Source organism: Antedon bifida, chromosome 2, assembly GCF_963402885.1.
Source record: "Antedon bifida chromosome 2, ecAntBifi1.1, whole genome shotgun sequence".
In the NCBI taxonomy this organism is placed as follows: domain Eukaryota; kingdom Metazoa; phylum Echinodermata; class Crinoidea; order Comatulida; family Antedonidae; genus Antedon; species Antedon bifida.
Window position 1 is genome coordinate 4,177,869 of NC_136227.1, and position 25,149 is coordinate 4,203,017.

Consider the following 25,149-nt stretch of genomic DNA (forward strand, 5'->3'; position numbering starts at 1 on the left):
ATAGCACATTGTTAGGTTCAAAGGTTAACATATTAAAGATGTATTGTCCCCCAAAAACATGAAAAATTAATTAAATCATACTTTGAATATGCTATTTTGTAGTTTTAATAAAGTTAATCACTTCCGTAGAAAAAAAAAACAGAAAAAAATAATGTTTTCAATTCTAAAATGACAACATAAATGGTTAAATTCAACCAAAAACCCATTGGCTGGCAGCCAATTTGACAATTTTTTGCTTTAAATTACAGTTTTTTCAGTTAAATACATTTTCTTTCCATCCAATTTTTGGTCAAAGTGGTTAAATATTATGTTACATTAAAATGGCATATTCAACAAAAAATGCGTTATTTAATTATTTTTTCAGGGGGACAATACATCTTTAAACAATTGTGTATTCCCATCAATAATGACAGTTTAATAATTAAGCCAATATTGTTTACTAATTAACAATGTATTTGACATGGCATTCATATATGTCTTTACAAGTTCTCTAATTTGTTATGATTGATTAAATCAATTTTCGAGGACAGTATGTTCCAAAACTATAGAGGGCAGGTTTTAACATTTACTGCTCTCAGTTTACTAACGATAAATTAGTAATGTAGGATAGCATAGCGGCATTGCAGTAACGTTTGCATGTATAACTGGTAAATCATCATATCCAGTAGATTTTTTTATATCAATACCTTAATAAGTGTATGTTAGAATCTTCAAACGTGTACGTTTACAAGAAAAACGATTTTCTAAACCTTTTAATTAATGAAGAACTTCGTCATAACATAATAGGCTTTAAAAAGAAAGATTTGTCTGAATTATAAATTTATTAAAATTGACATGAAATTTGAGAAGATAAGAAAAAGTATTTGCTTTTTATAGCATTATGGTTTTTTTTTCTGTTCTCATAAAAAGTAATTAATAATAACATTAATGAAAAGAAAGTAATCAGAATCTCTAAGGCCAATTTATTATGATTTAAGATTAAGTGCATTAAAATATTATTCAATGTTCTATCTTGAAGTATGATGGCTTTGGTGTTTTAATTTTGTTTTGAGTTTTTTTTCAATGAACTTTACCATTAAGGGAAAGAAATTAGTGTAATAATTCCTCTAACAACAATGTGTTGCCATCATTTATGAAGTCAATTTGTTTAAAAGACATTAGTTCGCCGTATTGCTTATTTTTCCATTAATTTAATTTGTTTTCTTTGTTCATATTATTTTTGTATAAAAAAAAAGCAAGGTTATTTCAATTTGACAATTTAATACTTATTTTCAATTATTTTGTCCTACAAATAAATTGGATTATAATTGTGTTTATTTCTTAATGTATTTAAGTAAAACGCTTCAATTTAGAGTTACACTGTCAATGTTTGCATCGTCAACAAATACATCATAGAGAATTCAGCTTTTCAAATGTGTGTTTTGCTTGTAAAACATAGAGTTGTATAATTTGTTGCATAGACAAATTATTTGGAAGAACATAAAGTTGTTTTGAGACATTCTGTATTCAAAGAGAGATTTTTGGAAGAACTTTAAGTTGTTTTGAGACATTCTGTATTCAAAGAGAGATTTTTGGAAGAACTTTAAGTTGTTTCGAGACATTTTGTATTCAAAGATAGATTTTGGCTTAGAATTGTTGTACATCTAACTACTTCTGCTGTTTTATTTGTTCTTGGGCCAATTCAGACATTCTAAACAACAATTTATTACATAGAAAATTAATTGAGGTTCGTCACCACTGAGCACATTTTACTGTCAACAAATGTCATAAAGTTCCAAAGACTTTGCGAGTGCTTGGCATTTTATTTCTGGTTTGGGGTGAACATTTTTGCTGACTTTGTTTTTGCGTATTAACCAAGTTTCATCAACATCAAGTGTCAACAATTTAATAAGAAGAGAGATAAGCAGGCAACGTGGAACTCTGAAAAACTGTATACATAATCAAAAGTTTATTCGTATAAATTTTACACAAATAATTTATCATATTATTTTGCATGTATTGCATATCATAATAATTACAAATTTAGAACATAGTTAGATTATAGTTTACCATTGTTAGTTTTTATTAAAGTTATCTGTTTTTTTGTTTATTATAATAGGTTAACAATGTCAATCAACGGTTCATACACTAACGCATCTCTGTATCTCGATACAACAGAGGAATTTTGTCATGGATTTCCCCATTCACTTGCAATTATAATATTGATGATTTATGTAATTGGGCTATTTATAAATTTGTTTTTCTTTATTACCATTGTCGTTCCAAGACAGACAAGAACTAAAACAGCTACATTAATATCAGGGTTGGCTCTTCTATATACATTTATAGATATCCTTAATGTTTGTTACCAAATTAATTGTTACTTTACAAGAACTGGAATTGATGAGACGGTTGTTTCTTCTCTTTATTACTTTTCATTATCTTTCTCGATGCTAACTATGCTGCTTCTTGCTGTTGACCGCCTGTTTGCAGTCTCGCATCCGCATCTCTATAAGAAAATCCAGAACAGGCATTATATAGCCATCTGTCTGGGCTTTTCAACACTCGGTGTTTGTACAATTCTTATTCTTGTAAAAGTCTCGTTCTCAATGCTTGTTTTACTTCTAATGTTTGCAACGTCTGTGCTTGGCGTGATAATGGTTTTGATTACAACTAGTTTGTATGCATTTATTATGCAAAAAGTATCGAAACAGGAGAAACAAGTCACAGACCAAAATAAGAAAACAAATTTAAGAAAATCTCACCGTCTTGCTGTGACTTTGCTTTTGACAGTTCTTATGAACTTTCTCCTGTTTCTGCCGATAATGATTCTTGAGATTATTACATTTGTTGTTTTTGTATCAATTGTTGAATCTATTGGTCCTGAGGACTACCCAAATTTTGTTATCATGGCTTTGCTATCTAACGGTTTATACTACATCTTCTTTCCGATTCTTTACTGGGTTCGTATTCCTTCCTATCGTAACAATGTTCTGCTAGTGTTTTCAAAAGCAAATAATGCAGTTTCTGCATTGTAAGATTATATCTTTCACAGTGTAATTGTATCAATTGTGGTCAAAGTGAATAACTATTATATGACATTAATTAAAATGGCATGTTCAACAAACAAATTGACAAAAAAATTTTTTTTAGGGGGACATTATATCTTTAAGAACTCTGTTAAAAAAATTGTTGTTTGGTCTCGTATTGAACTGTATTTGTTTGTTTTTTCTAGAGAATAAATGTAACAAGGTGTTCAATCTTCTAGTTATGTTCCCTTTCGATGTGTATTTATGTATTATCCATCTGTACTGTATCTCTATTATACTGTATGCATTGATAAATAAATGTCATAAAATAATGAAATGTAGACTAATATGTTTTACATGTTTAATGAAATTCTATATGAAAATGAAATGAATAAAGATAATATATAAGACAAAATCTAAAGAAAGTGATTGATTCAATATTTTAAACTTTGTTTACAGTGTGTTGGATGGACAATTATTTGACCAATCAAAATGAACCAATGAAAATCATCAGAAACTAAAAAATTGTTTTTAACTATCTCTAGTCTCATGTTGTTCATGTTTTTTGTTCAAGATTTACATCATTAAAGGCACAAATAGGTTATTAGAATTTAGCATTGTAGTGTTTTTCTTTTGTAACATGAGTGAGAGATCTAATAACTTTTTTGTTGATCTTGACAATGTAATAAATGGAAAACATCTATTATTTTGATAAGTAAATTTACTCATACTTTCTCCCCTTCAGTACTAACTATCCAATCTTTATTAAAATCTGTCAATCAGACAGTAGAGTTTGATACAAGTAATATAATTATACTAATATTGTATTTTGGTTATCCGAGGACAGTTTGTATCCAACACAATTTACAATGTTATTATAGAAGACCTGATTTTGAAGAAACATCAGAAGCATCTGAACTTCCTGCTGACAAGTATTTGGCAGAAATAAGTTATTGGATTGGACATAAAATTTTCGAAAAAATCATACAGTAAACCAGACACCTTTGGGCTGACTTAATATGTCTGATTTTCTGGAAAGTCTGGTATTCAGTATGTATTTTTAATTGTAAAAATTAATTTTGGACCTTTTTCCCTCAAGAAAAGTCTGGTTTTGGGAGAGTTTCCGGTTTTCAGCGGTATTTGGAGAGTTGACTGTAATCAAAATAGTAGAGAACATCTTTTTGTGGTGAAAATAACGACAATGGTTGAATGTGAATTTTTCATGTACGTCAATTTATCGTATCATAAGTTTGACGAACCCAGGGCTATAGGAAGAATTTTGTTTCTTGAAACACTCTATTCTTGTGGACTTCTACTCAATATATTATTCATACTTTCTATTGTAAGATTTTACAAAAACAAAATTAAGACAAGCGTTTTTTTCATGAGTGCTTGCTTTACGAACATTGTAATTTCAATTGTGGGAGTTATTTTTTATTCCTTGGAAGTTACCGTTGGAATTTCTATTGCATTATGGGATTTTATTGCGACCTTTCACAGCGTACAAACTTTGATGACAATTATTGATATACTCTTGATATCGCTTGATCGTTACATTGCAATATTAATTCCTGTTGTTTATCAAAATATGAAAGCAAATGTCTACAAATTAATTTGTTGTGTAATGTGGGTTTTCGGTATTTTATTTCCAGTCATAGTGCATTTAAAATTTTCACGGATTGATAAAATGCTAGTAAATCCACTCCATGTTATTCTTGCTTTTATTATTAGTATTTTAGGTTTTTTTTTGATAGTTGGTTCAATTATATTGAGTGCTTTGCTTTACCGACAAATCCGCAAAAAAGAGATTCAAAATCATATTCAGAACAAGAGAAACAGTTTAAGAAAATCAAGACAAGTAGCCAGAACATTGATATTTTGGAGCATGTTGTTTGTAATATTTATGATTCCATATTTATTATTTCTTCAAACATTTGTATTTTGTCATCTCTTTTGTATTTCATGTTTTTATTTTAAAAAACATGAAAAAACATTCTTTACAGTAGTTGAAATATGCTTATGCTTTTATATAATACTTTTTCCTTTGCTCCACTGGGTACGACTTCCTAATTACAGACGTTCGTTGATAACAATGTTTTGTTCTCAACGACCAAATGCAGTTGCTACCACAACCATGTGATTTCTAGATTTGTTTTTAAAAAAAAAAGAAAAGTTGTCTAAACAATGGTCACATTTACAAATGGCCTTGGATATATTTACCATTTAAAGCCAAGTGTGAACAAGGCTTTAAGCTCTAATTGGCACCTTTACTTGAACTATGGAGAAACTTATTTCTCCATGCTTGAACATAACAAGATGCATACAAATTGGTGTAGTTTTATAATCTTAATGTGTTGCTTTATGTAGGCTAAAATAAAACACTGACAAATTTAATATCAATTTTTAATGGCATGACTAAAATGCTAAGACATTTGAAATTAATGTAAACATACTTTGATTGGTTATTTAGAATTAGATTGAAGTTATCTAGATATATCATACGTATTGATTTTATTGTAAGACGAGTAGCTGAGGAAAATCCAAACTACATGAAGTTAAACTAAAATTTCTTATTAACTTCATAATGGTATGATATGAATATGACAGATCCAATATGCATATCTCTCAAGTATCTGATTGATTGGGCTTTGTTGTGGAATAAAATGTTTTTTTTTTGATTGACATATTTTCCAGAAGATTGTTATAGCGTGATGGAAACCTCAAAATTCTTGTCTTTATGACATTATTTTTTATTGGGATATACTTATTCACAGACAACATTTCACTAATACGTGGTAGTGATATTACATCAATTTTCAGTGCATGTTTTACTCTTTTTTCAGCATAGTTTTTTTCTGCCTGTGACTATTTTTTGTTTTTTGCGGGACTCAAATTTATTTTCCTCAAAGATCTTGTTTACTGCAGTAATTTTTTTGGAAAACGTGAAATTAATGAGCTGTTGTTTGATTCATAATGGATTCCACAAATCAAGGCAATGCAACAGAATTGTTTGCACTGGACTTGCAGGGATATGTCTTGTTTAAGGTGTATCTAATGTTCTTTTCTTTCATTGGATTTTCAATCAATTTCATGTTTTTTATATCTATCATAAGATATACTAAAATGATAACAAAAACTAACATTTTAATTGCAAGCACCACTTTGTCAAACAGCGTGAATACTTCATCATTATTTGTTATACAACTGCAAAGTGATGGATATCTATCTTACTTTTTGTATATATTAATATGCGTGAATATTTTATTTTACTTTGTTAACAGTGGATTGATATCAATTGACCGATATCTTGCTGTTTCAAAACCAATGTATTACCGGAACCTCACGGTAAAGTGTTATACAACTGTTTGTCTTATTTTGTGGACACTTTCCATTATATTTTCTGTTTGTTTGTATGCTGTCATATACAACAATTTTAATTTGTTATGGACGGCATTGAATATGTTACTATTCATTACTAGTTGCATAAGTGTGGTTATTATCACAGTAATACATTTACTAAATATATTGTTGTACAGAAAAGTAAATCGGACTAAACATTTACTGACATCACAAGAAACTTTGAAAAAAAGATTGAGGAAATCACGACACTTGGCAGTGACACTGTTGATGTTATCGTTTGGTAATATGATTTTCTCCTTGCCGTATGCAGTATTAACGATAATATACTTGTATTTCCGTCATTGCTTTGACTGTCATTTCATGGATATGTTGGTACTTGTATTGTATATTTTAGGTTATCTTGTTATAATTTACTTTCCTGTTTTATATTTGCTTCGTTCTGCAACTCATCGGAAACTGGTAAAAGCAGTTTTGATATGTAAAACTCCAAATCAAGTTGGAAATGCAAATTAATGTTTTGTCTTAAGTTGATTCATCGTTCAGCAAAAAGAAAGAGATAGACCTACAAAATTATATATATAGACAGGACATAAAGTATGATGGTCAATATTTAGCATACATCCAAACATTTGAGTTTTCTCATCTATTATACAATTTTTTTAGAGTAGCTGAAATTGGCTAAATGTGTTTATACAATCCTTTTGCTACACAGGACACGACTTGTACAGAATTTAAGGGTTTCTTAAGCTCTGACTACACTATCAAACTTTATGTGACAAAAAAGTGTGATGTGCCCAAATATGGTAGTGATATGCTCAAATATGGTAGTGATATGACATCATTGTGTTCACTAGTTTGATAGTGTAGACAGAGTTTTAAGCTGTGTTTACACTTCTATCAAACTAAAAAAGTGTGATGTGCCCAAATATGGGCAGGTTGAATATGTCCACTGAGGTCTTTAATTTGACATTTTGTCGTGACTACTGCCATCAAAGTTTAGTATATGTACATTGTCATTAGTAATTATTGTTGAAATTAACTCCCTGATTGAAATTACCTGAAGTTGATGTAAGTATTGATTTTATTGTAAGATTAGTAATTAAGAAAAAACAAAAGTGATTCAAACTAAAAATAGCTTGTAAACTGCCAAGTGAATGTAGGAATCAATATGATGATTAAACTTGCATGTCTCTTTGTATCTGATGCGAGTTAATAATTTTTAATAATAATAATCAAAATGGCAATTAGTGTAGTTACTGTAGGTCTTTATTAGACAGTTGTGGTTGATTGAATGAAACATACTCAAAACGAAAGACTTTATTTCTTTATTAGGAGCTTGTCACAGAGCACTTGGTGTTTTGCTAGGACACTGTTAAAGCAGTATATTGACTTATTCTCCAATAGATAGTTATGTTTGATTGATATTGGGACGCTGTTGCTGTTTATTTATAATAGTCACTTGCTCCAAACTCTTTAAAACTTTCATTTCTATATTAGGACATGTCACGGAGGACTTAGTGTTTTGATAAAGGTGTGGTGTTTCACTAAACACTAGCAAACTTTGTATTATACTGTACGTTGGTATGTTTTACTTTTGAGTGACCATTTGACTTTGCATTCAAATTATAAATATTTGAATAATGGATTACACAAGTCAAAACAATGTAACCGACTTTTCTGAACAGGAATCAATCATATATATTTTCTTTAATGTGTTGTATATCACGTTTTGTGTCATTGGATTTTCATTCAATTTCATCCTTTTTTTATCTATCGTAAGATATTGTAAGAAGAGTTTAACAAAAACTGATGTTTTGATTGCAAGTACTAGTTTGTCAAATAGCGTAACAGCTTTTTCAATGTTGATTATAGAAATACCAAGTTATGAAAGTTTTCTGTACTTTTTGTGTACATTAATATATGTCAAGATTCTATTTTACTTTATTAACATTGGATTGATATCAATTGATCGTTATCTTGCTGTTTCAAAGCCAATGTATTACAGGAACCTCACGGTAAAACGTTATACAACTGTTTGTTTTATTTTGTGGCTATTTTTTATTGTATTTTCAGTCTGTATTTATTTATTCATTTCAATCAGTTTTTATTGGTTACTGAATGCATGGGAAATGTTAATACTTGTTTCAAGTTGCATAAGTGTGGTTATCATTACAATAACGTCTTTACTGAACATATTATTGTACAGGAAAGTGTTAAATCAGACCAAACATTTACTGACATCACAAGAAATTAGAAAACAGAGAATGAAGAAAACGCGCCACTTGGCAGTCACATTGATGATGTTATCGTTTGGTAATTTAATATTTTCCTTGCCTTATGCATTAGTTAATCTGTATTTCTCTTTTTGTTTTTACTGCCCCTTTATTATCTTGGTTATCATTTTTAATGCTTCTATCCATCTTACCATTAGTTACTTTCCTGTTTTATATTTGCTTCGTTCTTCAACTCATCGCAAACATGTAAAAGCAGTTTTGTTATGTAAAACTCTGAATCAAGTTGGAAATACAATCACTTGATGAATTTGATCACAAACCATGTATTGTAAAATATAATGATTAAATGAAGTGTTCTACCAATATAGAAATTAAGCCCGGTAAATTAAAGATGTAACTAATCTACTAAATACAAAAATATTCAAATAATTATATCTATCTAATTTAAAAATAGCCTTTGGTTGCTCCTTGTCTATGTTTTTAGTATTAGTGGCTAGGTCCTATTACCACTACTAGATAATTGTTTATTCTATGTATACAGTGATTTTCTTTTTTTTTCATTTTTAATACCAGTTGGAGTAAATTTAGTCTGGCAAATCTTGCTGGCAAAACCTGCTTCGGGAAAATACTAATTTTTTAAAAAGTTTGATTGATTTGGGTTTTTGTAAATCAAAGGGTGCTTGGAAAAAAACCACTGCAATTATTGGCAAATACAGCCAACGATTTTGTGCTTTTTAAAAATTGACCCGGAAAGGACATTTTTAGAGGATATTTAATATAGCTTTTGAATCTTTAAATCTGTTAAAGTTTTTAAAAATGGAAAAGTGGAAAAACAAAACAATTTTTCTATAGAGCTTAGTTTATTAGATTTTGTCCCAACAGCATTGTTACTGCCATCATATTATTTAATTAAAATAATTTATTGTCGAGTTGTATGTTTAAATAATCACATTGTATTCTTTGACATGTGTGAACAATTGGTATAATTGAAGACGTTTATTGCTGCAAACTAGTTGTCATTGACGTATGTAATGTACTTTCTTTGTTCATCAATTTAATTATTTATATCAAGTTTCATAACAAAAAATGAAGAATCTTTTCATTGACTAATATGATTTACTGAAATTCAATTTTGCGCTGAATGATTTATTTAAATTTGTCATTTTGTTCACATCATCATTCGTGATGAAATAGGCCTACGTTTCTACATAAAGTTGATTTAGTCTTCAGATAACTCACTTCTGGCCTTTGAAAAATGTTTTCTTAATTATTTTTCATCATGCATATATTCGTTATATTGCATACATTGTTGATTGCAAATTGATTTCTGTGCTAAATATGGTCAGTTTTATATACCTGCCATATATAATACTTGAATTTGTTTGATCATCTTGCGGCTATTAGGACAGTTTCTTGTTCATTATTGCTAATAAGTGACAATATACATTATTTAATGAATGAGTAGTAAAACTGAGAAATTGTATAATACATTTTTGGATCACTTCATCGGATCACTTCATCATGGATTATTTCAATGGAAGTTTTGAAATGCAATGGACCAATTATGAAATTGATTTATCTTTTTCTTTGATAAGTTTCACTTTAAATTTCATTTTTTTCCTGTCTATAATCAGATACCCTCATATGGTGACAAAAGCAATGTTCATCATGGGAAGCACTGCATTGTCCTTTTGTATTTTAAGTGTATCTTGGGTGGTTGTTGTCTTGGATTTTTCAATCAAATTAACTTTTTTTTGTATTTCTTTAGTTATAATAGAATTTTGTTTAGGAATTGTACACTTTGCAATTCTATCGATTGACCGGTATTTTGCAGTTTCAAGACCAGTAAGGTATAAATGTATTAAGCTAAAATGGTATAAAATATGTTTGTGTATTTTGTGGTCATTTAGTATTTTATTTTTTTTAAGCCTTTCTACTTTATTATATATTGATTTGTATTCTTTGTGTTTTAACATTATGCTTTATATAATGGTAATATCAAACTTTTGTAGTTTAATAATGATGGGGTTTGTTACTATATTAAATATTTTATTGTATAAAATGGTAAAAAGTTCAGAGAAGTTGACAACTCAGCAACGTAGTAAGAAAACTGAATGTAAAAAGTCTAAACAGTTAGCAGTAACACTTATTTTTATGACAACAGTCCATTTTGTTTTTCAGTTACCTTATTCTGTGGTTAATGTATATGCATTCTTTTGTTTTGACTGTCCCAATTTAATGACTGTTAAATCATATTCAAGAACTTTTGGTATTTTGTTAACATGGTGTTTTCCTATCTTGCATTGGATTCGTGTACCAACTTACAGAAAACGATTAAAATCAGTTGTTTTCTGTAAATCACTAAATCAAGTTGAAAATACAAATACTGGTTAATAATGCTAACAAGACTGTTGTACAGTAGTAATATTAGTAAGTAGTAGGAAATTTGTAAAATGTGGACAATTTTTTGTCAAATTGTGAAATGAGTCACAATTCATCATGAGGTTGGTTGCTTTTGCATAAATAACTATAACTAAAAGAATAAATAGAGATTTGCAGAAACACAAAATTGCCTGCTAAACTGTTTTCACCAACAAATCGCTTGCAAAGGAAATACAATAATGTGAACAAAAGCAAATGGTTGTTTGAAGATTTTAAACTTTGAAGGCAAAAAGTCTGCATCTTCTGAAAAAATGGTGCATGTAGCCTATATGATCCTGTGTAGTCATGGAAAATTTGTGCCTTTTATACCTATATTGATGAATATTTAGAAAACAAAAAACTGTTTTATATATAGAGAAGAATTATTGAATCTTAGAAGTAGAGCTTAAAAAGAAAAAATGCACTTTGTGATTTATAATAGCGTACTGTTTAAAGGAAGCAATTTGTGTTTCTGATGAACATTTGGAGATTTTCTATATTCAGAGATTTTCTATATTCAGAGATTTTCTATATTCAGAGATTTTCTATATTTGGAATTATTCAACGAATTGGCATGTTATAACTTCTGTGTGTTTGTTTTGGATGCACCCTAACAAAAGTGTGTGACTGATACAAATGTGATTATCCAATAAACTTATTTACCACAAGGAATATCTTGAATTCTCAGTTTTTAATTGCAGCAAGATCAGGTAATAAGACTACCAGGTTTCGTATATCTAATTGAAACCCACTTATCTGTAATATTTGAAAGCTCCCCTGTCCCATTTTCATTTCAAAGTTGTCCTAAGACAAACTGTACAATATAGTATTAGTTAACACTCTGGAAATTCTGAAGGAAGTGTTCACATTTCTGGTATTGTGCAAAATTAGGTTTTCACTAAATTAATGAATTTGGAACTATTCAAACATTGAAGGAATTATTGGGAAAGTTAACTATTATACAGTTTACCAATTGGCTGATCCTAAGAATTGGAGTGTTACATATTAATGACCAAAGATATCTTGTTGTATTTTTCAGTGCAATATATGAGAAAGGAATGCAAGCATTTGTGTCTTTCTACCAGGCTTATGTTAAACATGAATGCAGTCTCATTTTTAGAGCAAAAGGTGAGATCAATTATATAATGCCAATTTTACCTTTGTGGTTGTAAACTGAATTCTCAGTAATTAGTAGGATGTTAGCTAAGCTTAAGCTTTAATCACATTTCTGTTTTTTTAAATGGACAATAAAGTATATATGACTATATGACTATGACTATACTAAGCTGAGCTTACTAAATAGATACCTTTCCATGTTTCTTTCTTATGTTTAGATTTAAAGCTTGGAAAACTAGCAAATGGCTTTGGCCTGCTGCAGATGCCCAGGATGCCTGAAACAAAGGGACGGAAATTCCCAGAATTTCAAGCTTCAAGTGTTGATATTCAAGCTATACCTTTCAGGTAGTTGTTTATATTTTAACCCCTGTGTATAGTTCTTTGATTAGCAATGAGTCAAGTCTAGTCAACACTAGGAAACTTTGCTATTTTTTGTTTTGCAAACTTGGGGTTTGCTGTACTTTGCAAACAATAGTTAGCCAGTAAAAATTGTTAGTGAAATTTGTCAACTGGTTTACACTAGCAAATTTGAAAAATTTTCTTGTCAAAGTTGAACATTTCTCAAGGTTTACTAGACTTTATGCAGTTTGAATTTATGATATTCAACTCATTTCAGGGAAAAGTCAAGAGAAAAACACAGGAAAGAGAAACTAAGGTTACAACAGGAGGGAAAGCAAGTGAAGATAAAGAAAGAATTTCAAGTACGAGCTTTTTGCTTATTTTTATTCAGAGCTTAAATTTTACTTATTAGAGTTGGGTAGCCGAATGGTTAGGACACTTGACTGTCATACAGGGAGACCCGGGTTCAATTCCAGACAACTCCCAGTCTACTCAGCTGTAAATGAGTACCTGGTTGAATATTCTAGGGAGGATAAGGTGGTGTGGAAAGGAACTCCTAACAGCTTATTCCCCTACGTTCACACATGAATACGGGACTTACCATTACTTTATTCACTTTGAGGTTCACATTCTTTTTGTTCATCAACTTGAAATGGGTATACAGGACAGAAAAGTGGGGCTTAACTGGAGTATAGTGGCAAATTTACACATTTTTACAAATTCTATAATCAGTACATTGTTTTTTCAGAAGAAACAAACTGCATGGTCTTTGCATAAAGAAAAGAAAAATAAACGACAAGACAGAAGACAACGAAAAGAGATGTCAAAAAAAAGGAAACGAGAACAAGTATGATTAATATTTTATTAGCTTTCAATTCAATTCAATTCAATTCAATTTCTTTTTATTTCGGAAATATCATCCATATTAATAAACTTATAAACAGAAAAAGAAAAATCTAAACTTAAGTATATAGAATGCTTCTCCATCTACAATACATTTTGGAGTTATGGAGCATATGTTTGCAAACACAAGCAACAAGGATGTTACCACTATTCAACATACGTTGCATGAAACCATAGGTAGATTTTCGCATGTACTCATTAAAGGAAGGGACACCATGTTCAATAAACATTGCACTGGCACTACTACTTCTAGAGACATTAAGTATACGGCGCAGAGCATTATTGTAGCATACATTAAGAGATCTAATATTCTTCATAGCTTTCCACTTATGCTTAAACGGTAATTCAATAAAGGATTCCCAGAAATGATAATGGGCACGTTTTTTATCATTTACTTCAATTATTTTATACAGAGGACTGTTTGAATCTATTTGTTGACAATTGATTGTTCTTTTTATTATTAGTTTGATGAAGATGATTTAGCAGAACTCGCTAAAGATGCCATGCTGGTGAAAAAGCTCAAGAGAGGAAAGGTAACTTATTTTCTAACTTTAGTTTGCATGCTTTGTACTGATTAGTAAATACTGATATACATCAGTTTTAATTTGCTCATGTAAAATTGGTTTTTTTTCAGATTTCAAATAAGGAATATGAAGATGAGATGGGTTTAGATGATGATACTTGATAAAATAGCAACATTTACATGCATATAGTATGTGTATTAACATTTTAATCCACCAACGTTGCTCAAATACATTTTTTAATCAAGCAAGAACAGAATACTGTAACAATTGGAGAGATATTTTCATTTTTGTGAAATTAAATGTTTGTAGTTGAGAGCTCTATCTTAATAAATAATACTTAATATTTTTAAGTACATTTCAGTGTTTTTATGCTTCGGTAAATACATTTTGTTTTGAAGTTTGTGTCAACAGTTGGTTGAGCTGTACAACATAAATATTACTAGAATATTGTTTTATTATTAGTCGCGTGGACGCGAATCTATAGTTCACTATGTCGGTCTGTCTGTCGGTCCGGTATCACTATGCGTTTTATCGCTTTTCTGTACTTTTTGAACTGTTTTGATGTACAGAAAAGTTTTAAATTACATTACTTTTTGAAAGTTATGTATGTTTAACATAAATATGATATCGATAGTTATATTTATTTATTATAAATTATAAGCATCCTCCTACGAGTTCAACAAGTTTGATTTTAACGTGGGCTGATTCTCATTTGGAATAATTAGACCAACTAAGAAGCAATTTAGAATTTATGTCATCTATTCTTATTTTCATCGTCAATCATGCTTACCCCATCTTATAATCCATCACCATCAATCAGTCAGTACGAAATCATAAATTGAAGCCTGGAGCTATCCAAGTGGTATGCCATTGAAATATAATAAATGTATTATACATGGTCGTTATTAGGCGGCCATATAGAATAACATAAATATATTTAACATTTATGATATATCAAGGAGGAAGCCATACACATTAAAAAGTATAATTACTGCGAGCAATATTGATTCCATTATGTCAAAAGTAAGGCCATGCACATAATGAATGTATTGCTATTTTTCAGTGTAAATTCGGATTACGCCTTTTACGGAGCCTAGCTGCCAGAGTGTGGCAATAGCTACTGTTTTCAAATAGTGTACAAAGTTATTCATCGTTCATTGTATTTCCAAGGGACCAATGACACTAAAGCATCTTGCCTACAATATGGCAGAACAGATGGCTCTCGAACCATGCCTCTTCTGAAAAGAACAATGGTCTGACTGCAGTTTGTTTGAAGATGTATATTTAATATTATAGATAGTTTAAGCTTAGTACACACTAGGAAGTAATTTGACCAATCATGACGCGATAAATCATCTAGCGGGAACCAAGATTTAAGCTGATACGATTTAAAACTGTTACTATACACATCAATCTTTATAAAACAAACAATTACAATGACAAACTATAATATATGCGTTCTTTACTGTATATACTTCACACTAATATCATTTCTTTACATAATTCTTCAAAGTTGGAGGTATATTTTACAAACTTGTTTTATATGGGTGATTACTATAATATTAAATACACATTATTAATTTTACTTGCCATAAATTAGTATGGCTGTAATTTAGGATAAAAAAAAACACCATTTTTTATAATACATACTTCCGTAAAAAATACTATGTGTAAATATAAAACATAATTGGTATATTACAGTATTTTATATACCGACATTGTAATGGGGTATTCTTAAATGTTACAGAGGACAATGATTCTTAATTATTATATGCACTTCTTAAGTAAACATAAAATAAACAACTTCTAGATATTTATGTAACAAATAGTAATATTCTTTTAGTAGAGAGGGCGACATTTAGCAACTTGAAAACTTCTCAAGTAACCTTTAATTTCACCAAAAAACTACAGAGGGCGACGTACTACAAAATAGTATACTCTGTAGGTTTTTCTAAAATTTATTCACCACCTCGTCATAAAGCACCAATACTAATTTACTTTAATTGATACTGTAATCCTATATTAAATGAATATATAGCAATGTTATTGTCTGCTAAATATTTCTTCCCATATTTCGTCAGTGGGTCTCGGTTGTATCAACCACTGCAAAAGGTTTATTTGAATAATTTCTTTTGAGTAAATTATAAACCAAAACAGTTTCATAATTTTTAGCCTGATTTAAATAACATTGAAACTTATTACAGTATGTTTTCAAATATTAATAAGAATGTGTAGTTTTTACCTCTCAACTTAATACAGGGGTTTTGTTTTGCTAGGACCGACAACTCACACAGTGATGCTTCACCGGTCGTTGACCTAGAAACCACCACTGTGTCGGGGAATAGTTAGGAAGCACGTACCAACTTCACACAATAAATTAACATGTCGCAAACCAAATAATACGGCATGTGATTAGACATACTTTATAGTTTTATATACTTTCTTAATAATATTTTTTGGTTCACACAATTCATATAATTTTTCTTATAGAGGAAACTGTTTAATGTTTTTGTTTTTCAACCGTGGTTACAAGTGTCGGTTGTACAATAAATGTTGCTGTATTGCCGTTACCTGCCTGGGTGACCATCTTTGGACCGACTCCGTTACCGGAGATTATCGGTCTTTGGTTATTGATAACCGATCCTATTGTTCTGAACCTCGGTATGTACATTGGATGATAGGCTTTTAAAACGGGTGTTCCATTGCTGGTAGTTTGAATGGTGGGCTGTTGAATTGGTAACCTTTGAACTCCAGGTTGTATGGTTTGTAGGTACGTTGTTGGAAAAACATGGGGAACGGTAATGGTTTGCGTCGCAGGGACTACGACCGCTGTCGTCGGTTGGTTCATACGAACATCTTTTGTAACTGTAGATGTTGTAGAAGCGGTTGTTGACATGCTCTTCGGCGACACTACCGTCTTTTGTGATGTGGTCATTATCGTGACCGCTGGTGTTGAATTTGACGCATACTTTGAAGTCACGGGTGTCAGTGTCTGTCGTATTATTGTAGGACTAAATGCCGTTTGTCTAGAAAGTGTGTACGCTGCGATCGAAGGCTGCTGCGTCAACAACACCTGCGTCATTGCAGGGTTAAATGGTATCTGCGTGTATGGAGCTTGCAGGGTTGCGGTGCCAATTCCAGGCCGAGCAGTAGTTGCACTGAAAATGTTCGGTGTGGCCAATGAGGCCATGACTGGCTGGCCAACCGCTGTGGTAATCAGAGAGCTATTCAATTTTGATTGTGTCCCTGAAACTTTTGCCCCCTGATTACCTGTGGCATGTACAATGTGACCAGTCAATGCAGAAGCTAGCATAGTTGGACCACCATTGCGACTGGTCTGCGGATTTGACACATTGTTAGGTGATTGATTAACAGTCATTGTCAACATAGTGCCTGCTGTGGGCTGCGTTACCACTATAGATGGTTGCTGTTTATGCCCTACCTGGTTGCCTGTATGAATGATATGTAACTTTGGCACAACACTATGCACATTTATTTGCGGGATTTTCCCAACACTTGGATTATTATTCAACAGCTGGCTAACAGTTGGCCGCAAACCAGTCCCGTTATCGGTTGCTAACATTGTTCCATTTTTGTTACTGTCACTGTGACCATCACTGGCCGTGACAGCTGTCGGCTGACGTGGAGGGACCGGAGCCGAGCGAGGAACAACTTTTAGCGGTTGCTTTGGTTGTCCAGTGCTGTGGATCACGCTAGCATGTGCCATTGAGCGTGGTGATTGGTTACTGGTAGTCAACATTACCTGCAGCTGCATTCCTGGCTTTGGTTCTCTTAGTGGTAGCGTGCCAGAAATGGGCGACTGAGCTCGAGACTTCCTCTCCTCCTCTTCTGCTTCTAAAGTAAGAAAAAAAACAAATGTTCTTTATCATGTCAATAAATTATAAAATATATATTATAAAATATATTCACAAAAATAACAATTAATTCAGTCTATTTAAAGACAATCATTAATTCATTCAACAGTATGCAGTATGTAAAATAATATAAATTACAAAAGTAATACAAAATACTTTTCCAAAAGAGAGAATGCGATTTCAATTATTAGTCGTCTTTAGACATTGAAGACATATTGAGACAGGTTATAATTGATGGGGTTTAAATGCATATGTTCATCACACCCACTAGAGATAAATGATATTAAACTTCTAGTGTGGCTTGTCATGAAAATTAAAGGTCGCCAAATGTCAACAACATATTTTCAAAACATACAATTAAGCTCTATCTACACTATCAAACTAGTTTGACAAAAAAAAGTGCGATATTCCTAAATTTGGTAGTGATATTCTCAAATATGGTAGTGATATTCCCAAACATGGTAGTTATATGACATCATCATTTCCATATCCTCAAAGATATGACCTACCTGAAGCTGTTGATGTTGAAGCCCCATCATCCTCCTCCTCTAGTTTTGGCACTACAATCACTTTCTTTTTTCTTTCCGCTTTCTTCACTCTCTTTTTTCGAGCAGGTTTTTTTGAAGTTTTAAACTTTTTATTACTTTTGTCGTTGTTATCTAGACTCAACTCAACCAGACGTCCCTGCATCTCTATTTTGTGACGGGCAAGACGATCCAACTCGTGTTCCAGTTCCTTCTCTTTTCTCTTTAGAATCTAGAAACAACAGTTTTTATGTATTACAGTAGCTTTAATTATTATTTTTTTAAAATTTATTATTTATTTATACTGGATGACCTCTTCAGTCAAAGACTGGTCTCCCAGAGGGCCCAGTTATGATCAGTGGCTGTGAGTGATAGTGGCTGTGTATGAGCTAGTACACTGGGGTAACCCCTACTCATCTCAAAAGATGTACTGTACTAGATTCTTTAAGCTAGATGTGTACACTGGACCTATGCTTTATAGTCCTTATCTGAGAAGACTTGTTTTACCACCAGAACCACTTAGCGAGTGAGCCTCAAACTCTTGCCGATGTTATGGCTACGTAATTACAGTTCAACTGTCTTAACCGCTTGGTCACTCACTCTTGACTATTATTTACAAATAATTTCAGTGTGAAATTTAACAGACTGTAAAAAAGAATTCTACTGTAGTAGAATCATGTTGACATTACCTGTACAAATCTAAAAGCACCTCGTAGTATGCTCAGGTTGGAAACCTTGTGATCTTGCATATTTGGAATCTGACAACGTAAACCTTCAAAACATTCTTTCAGATGGGCCCGTCTATCATAATTGATAAAAAGTTAAAAACATTAAATTCACATTTTAAGGGTCTTTCACACCTGTTCCGGCACCGACAAATCCAATCGAACGTCAATGTTTCATTTGTACGCGCGGCTACGCGCATATCGATTGGCGCATGGCCGCGTGGAGTGTCGTGAAAACGAAAGATTGGCGTTCGATTAGCCATACCTGTACTGTGCCGGAACAGGTGTGAAAGACCCTTTAATCATTACAATGTATTACTTTTAAAATATTAGTGATTATTTTATGATATAATACAATTGTTATACTTGTATATAAATGAGTGCCTTTAAAAAAATTACAGTTGTGGTAAGGTTATGCAAATGTATACTGATTACATTTTCAATGTATGCCGATTACATTTACAATGTATCGATCCAATCCAATAAATTTATGTTATGAATTTCTTATCAGGAAAATGACATATAATTTGAGATACCTCAAGAGGCATACATGAAATGAACGTAATCATTACAGAAAGACAAATGAGGTGGCATAGTTTGGAAGATTCTGCTAAAACAATTTATTTTATATGAAATTGTAATTGCATTGAAGTCTTGAAGATGTGCACTGTTTACATAGGCTGTGTTTCCGCAGCCAAAAATTAACCGATAAAAATTAACTGATAAACTGCTTGTGGAATCGGGGTTTAACCGATTCCACTCGAGAAAAATTAACCGATAATTATCTCATTCAAATCGAATAATTATGGGATAAATCCGATAATTTATAACCTTTGACCTGAAGGACAAATCATTGCATTGTCATTGGGCTCTTGGTAATGTCTGACCATGTGCACTTTTTAAATATTAATTATCTGATTGGTTAAAAAATTAACCGATAATTTTATGGCTGTGGCTTAATCTCAAGTCACAGAATCAGTTTAAACCAATCATCATTCAGTCCATTGTGATGTATCAAAACACAATAAATAGTAGTAAACATACCTATTTTTCTCAAGTATGTTATGAACTTCTCTGGTTCCAGCCCTGAAAGTCCAATATTAAATTGAAGTATAAATAATAATAGTTGTTTCTAAGAGCTTTAGATTATATTTGCCAAAGCGCAGTGTGGACTACTAAATGCCTATAAATGTTATGTAGATACGCAGCAATTGTTTTTTTATATATTATTTGTAAAAAATAATAAAATGCTGTTTAATTTGTTAAAAAAATTACACATTTAAAATAAAGTGTACCACAAGTGCAAAAAAAAAATGTGCCCTTTTAGAAATTGTTTTACTTCATTAAAATAAATCGTCCTTACCCTCCTTGTCGTCGTTTGTCAGACATATAGCCAGAGACATCTGAATTACTCAAATTACCAGATGATGACAATTCTGTCTCCTCATCAAAATCAGCATCATCATGGTGTGAATCTTGTTTCCCCTTTTGGCTACCTTGCTGTGGTTTTATATGTTTACCTGAACTCTTGACTTGTGATAAATAACTTGGTGATGTATTTTTTTCTTTTGTTTTCAATCCCACAGTATTAGACGGAAGTGTTTTCGTAATAACCCCTTTAAAGAAAATGGAACATTCCAATAGCCGGTAATTGTCGTTTGATGTGCAAGGTCAGAAAACGTGACCAAGTAGATTATGATAAAAAACATAAACCATTAAACAGTAATACATTAAGAAATAACAGATTCAAAATATGAGTGACAATTACTTTGTTTAAATTAAAATGATAACCTGTCTCACGGAAACGTTAGGACGATATTTTATACCGAGGAGAAACGTGAGCATGCAGAGAGTGACGATGTAAATAAGCTTGTCACGCATTACATGTGCTTTGAAAAATATCATTACTCACCTCCAACATCTCCACGTGTATGTTGCGAATACGAGTTGAGCTCAACGAACTTGGCGGCTTCCAGTAACGTCTCAATACTCATATCTTCCGTACCTTTTCGCTTAGTGTGGTTGTATTTTGTTTTTATTTTATGTAGGATGACCAAAATACACAAAATTCAATTCAAAACAGATATTTTCACCCTCAAATCGCCATGGCGCGCCTTCAATCACGTCAAAGTTTACCTTCCTACAGGACGCTTGTAATTTGCATATTGTGACGGGCGATACCAAATATAATCAAACCACGTGAATCAAGTTAAACTTATTTCAAAGAAAATGGTAATTAAAATCAGATTTCAGATCAACAAAATATTTGTATTTTATTCACCATATTAGTTTATAAAACTAATGTTTGTACACTTTGAAATATTTAAAAGATTACTAAATAAATTGATACCACCCCTTTGTCAATAGTTGACTTGCCTGATAAGAGCCAATCATGTAAGTCTAAACACCATGACGTAATCTATTTACTACCTTTTGTGGGCGTATGATGTCGTTTCGGCTTACAAATTGTTGATCTTGCGTACGTACCCCCTCTTTCTATTTTGATATGTCTGATTTATAAAGAAACTACAAACAATAAGTTTTAATTTGAGAGAAATTTGTATACAGAATATATCTTTTTAGACAAACGTATGGTTATTTATAAACATGGCATTATCATTTGTTATTAAAAGCTTTTTTTATATATTGTCAGAAGGCACAAGTGCAAACTGGAATAACACTAGATTATCATGTGACGTACAACGTGCACATGTTCATTGAATGTCCAGGGTACCTCCTATAGTGGTCACAACCATTATGATATAGGGGTTTAATAATATAATTGTAGGTTTATATTTATATAAAAACAACAATTGAAAAGACTCTTGGACATGCTATTGCAATTTTACTTTATTCCACATCTATACCATTTTGATGGTATAAATTTCAGAAAATATTTTACACTATTTATACAGTTAAATATATTTATTTTGAAAAGGTATGGATATTTATATTTCAAAACATTGTTTACATAAATCATAAGTAAAACATATGTTAAAACTTAAGTCAACTAACCTATATAGAGTGAAATACAATCAATATAAGACGTAAGAATATACAATTATATACCAATTGCACTATTTGCGACAACTAGACAGTACAACAGCTTGTTGTTAAAAATTGAATTACCGGTAATAACTGAGTACAAAACAGTAAATTAATGTTTGTGATTGGTTACTCTTCCAGTTGTGTATGAAAAATTAGCTTTACCAGTATTACCATAGAGTTCGTCAATTAATGGTATTATTTATTCTTGGGTTTAATATTTAATGTTATTATATATCAGCTTCTGCATTGCAAAATTAATTAAATTAAAACAATATATTTACTAGCGAAGTACAGCCTTTTTAAATTGACTAAGCTATGTTAAACAAGGTTAGAATATATCTTGGTTATAAGATAACATCTCTAAAGTGATGTGCCCATATATGGACATGATGATGTCATATCACTACCATATTTAAGCATATCACTACCATATTCGGATACATCACACTTTTTTTTTGTCAAACTAGTTTGATAGTGTAGACAGAGCTTTAGAGATGTTATATAACTGTAACCTGATTGGTTCAGACAGTTTATACCACGTACTGTATCAGTAACATATCTCATACAATATAGAGACTCTAAACTGTCCAGTGATATAAAAACTGAAATAAATAATAAATTCTGTATTACAGATGAGGCTAAGCATTTCACATATCTCATTTAATAAAGCTCTGTCTACACTATCAAACTGTATGTGACAAAAAAATGTGATGTGCCCATATATAGACAAGATGATGTCATACCACTACCATTTGGGTATATCACTACCATATTTGGGAACACACTTTTTGATAGTGTAGACAGAGCTTCAGTCACTGTTCATTGTATAATGCTAAGCTCTTCTTGGTCTCTTTTGGCGCTAAGATAACCTCTTAGTCGGCCAACAAACAATTGAAACTCCTTCTTGGCGCCCTCTGAGTTCTCCTCTATATTCACAGTCACCCGATTAAGCTGTGAAATGACGGACGCTGTAAAGTAATAAAATAGAAATTATAATAAATTAAAATTCTTCACTTCACACGTTTTATGCAATTTTATCGTATTTCAACTTCTAAACTGTTACTGCATTTTAAAAGTTTTGTGCAATATTGTGTGTGTACTCTGAATTTTTGTTTTATATTTTATATTATCTGTTTTTTATCATACTAATATTTGCCAATCTTTAAGATAGATTTCTATTGTTATTTTATTATGATAAAGGACATAAAGCATTTTAGTGTTCAGTATTAATTTGAAGCAAATTTTAATTAGTTTATTATCTGTTGATAAATCCAAAAGTTCAGTATCTGTTCATAAAGTTGTGTAAAAGGTGTAAATAAGAAATGCTAAAAACTGTAGTTAGGTGTGCATTTATACAGTATGCCTTACATAGTTGTGTTTTAGACCTTTCACTGGTTGTTGGTTTGGTGTTGCTTATAACAAGGCATTGAGATTCTTTCAGTCCTTGCTGTGCCACAAACGTTGTAAACCTATCAAAGATAAGAGAAGACAGTAACAATAGTATTTTAGAACTTCCTCTGATCATCTTTTGTCCTTGACAGTCACCGATATAAGTAGAAGAAGATGTCTAAAATCAACATTTACATGTACTGTAAAACAACCAATTGTAAATGGGGGAATAACCTGCGACTTGCAGCCTACTGAATTTCACAGAGTTGTGGACGACACATACCAAACCTTCGTGTCGAGTGCTGCCACCAAACGGCGCTTGTTTATAAATAGGGAAATTTAAAATGATAAATTATTGATAGTGATTTTGAGTTTGCAATTTATTTTAAGTTGACCAATCAATCTACATTTGTAGGGACTGCCAGTAATTTACCTTTACCCTATACTTTTAAATTAGTACATGATTGGAATGAAAGATTTTGAGTAAAAGATTTAGTAAAAGTTATAGAATACCAGAACTAATCTGTAGTGTAAGGTCATTATACTCATTATAAACCACTCACCACATTTCTAAAGTCATTATAAACATTATAATTGACTCACCACATTTCTAATTCTTGAGCATGGTTTGGTTGATCATGATTATAAACAAGAATTATACCATTCACATCCGACATAATTGAAGGCCAACACTCATCAAACCTTTTAAATAATAATAATAATATAAATTTACAAATTTACATAATTTGAACAGGTGTGTGTGTGTTGTACTTATCTATGTCATGTTATGAAGTAAATTATATTTACAGTACTACTTACTTTGTGTCACCACTGCAATCCCATAATTCAACATCTAGCGTTGACGATTTGCCGTCCTTCTGAAGACTTGTGCTTTCAAATTCTAGAATACTAAATAATAAAATAACAGTTCTATGATTATAATATACCAAATAATGTTATTATTTTGATTGATGACTACAATATGTGGTTCTAAATACTTTTATGTATTTAAGCCCACCACCAATTTTCATACAAAGTATTAATATTGAGTTGAACCCTACCGAACACCTTGAGTTGCTCTGTATTCTGATCCTGCTAAATCTGATGCTTGGGCAAAGAAATTTGACAGTACTGATTTACCACTCTGAAAAATTGAAATGAAAAAAAAGCAAAAACGGTTATTAAATATTATTAAAATTATATTTATTATTTGTCTGAAATTACGGAAAAGACTGAGATTTTACTGAGCATGAAATAAAATAATTATCAAGTTTGTATCTATGAATTGTTAGGCCCTAATTATGTTATTAAAGTTGAATCTGAAGTGTGAAAAAGTTTTCATGATACACTGTATGATTAGGGGCGAAACGACTCGCCTTGAGCTGGTAGGATAAGCTAGCTGCTTTAGTAGGTTAAAAAATGTTCGAACAAAAGATTAAAAACCGGCTTGGATTTATGGTCAAGATTAGAAATGGAAATATATGAAGATTTTATATAAGCATGACAACCTGCTAAGATGAAATCAATAGTATAGTTAATGAAATTACCTTGCAAGGTCCAAGAACTAGAATTTTTGCTTTCAACATACTAGGAAATAAGTCTTGAAACACAAAATAACAAAACTTATTTGCAATTCACAAAGCGTCCCTCGCAACATACATTCCGACTTATAGAGGGCTCTCT

General features: G+C 31.3%; 3 protein-coding genes across 5 annotated transcripts in view; 1 reads left to right on the top strand and 2 right to left on the bottom strand.

The window, feature by feature from the left end:
• The window catches only part of LOC144835897 (ATP-dependent RNA helicase DDX55-like), a 44,998-nt gene that overhangs the window by 15,091 nt on the left and 4,758 nt on the right, over window positions 1–25,149 (top strand). The window contains exons 13-18 of one of the 2 annotated variants that reach the window (XR_013611124.1): window positions 12,063–12,151; window positions 12,358–12,484; window positions 12,756–12,840; window positions 13,227–13,325; window positions 13,846–13,914; window positions 14,016–14,168. Coding sequence is in view for 1 of the 2 variants with exons in the window: in XM_078691018.1 (XP_078547144.1) it covers window positions 12,063–12,151; window positions 12,358–12,484; window positions 12,756–12,840; window positions 13,227–13,325; window positions 13,846–13,914; window positions 14,016–14,066 (520 nt within the window). In the remaining variant the exon portion in view is untranslated. Of the gene's footprint in view, window positions 1–12,062; window positions 12,152–12,357; window positions 12,485–12,755; window positions 12,841–13,226; window positions 13,326–13,845; window positions 13,915–14,015; window positions 14,261–25,149 lie in introns of those variants that run through there. The other variant, XM_078691018.1, reaches the window with a different exon arrangement.
• LOC144835869 (uncharacterized) lies at window positions 15,351–21,175 on the bottom strand. Its single transcript, XM_078690989.1, has 6 exons — window positions 20,942–21,175; window positions 20,393–20,645; window positions 20,074–20,115; window positions 18,994–19,105; window positions 18,290–18,536; window positions 15,351–17,760 (listed from the first exon to the last, which is right to left on the bottom strand). Exons 1-6 carry the CDS (start codon window positions 21,021–21,023, stop codon window positions 16,406–16,408), a joined length of 2,091 nt encoding a protein of 696 aa, XP_078547115.1. The 5' UTR covers window positions 21,024–21,175; the 3' UTR covers window positions 15,351–16,405.
• LOC144835916 (intraflagellar transport protein 22 homolog) lies at window positions 22,006–25,130 on the bottom strand. Of its 2 annotated transcripts, none has more exons than XM_078691040.1 (6): window positions 25,014–25,130; window positions 24,528–24,610; window positions 24,286–24,375; window positions 24,070–24,168; window positions 23,446–23,546; window positions 22,006–23,045 (listed from the first exon to the last, which is right to left on the bottom strand). In XM_078691040.1, exons 1-6 carry the CDS (start codon window positions 25,050–25,052, stop codon window positions 22,897–22,899), a joined length of 561 nt encoding a protein of 186 aa, XP_078547166.1. In that variant the 5' UTR covers window positions 25,053–25,130; the 3' UTR covers window positions 22,006–22,896. The 2 variants fall into 2 exon arrangements, with proteins under 2 accessions (XP_078547166.1, XP_078547167.1); XM_078691041.1 differs by having other exon boundaries at window positions 22,877–23,045; window positions 23,411–23,546.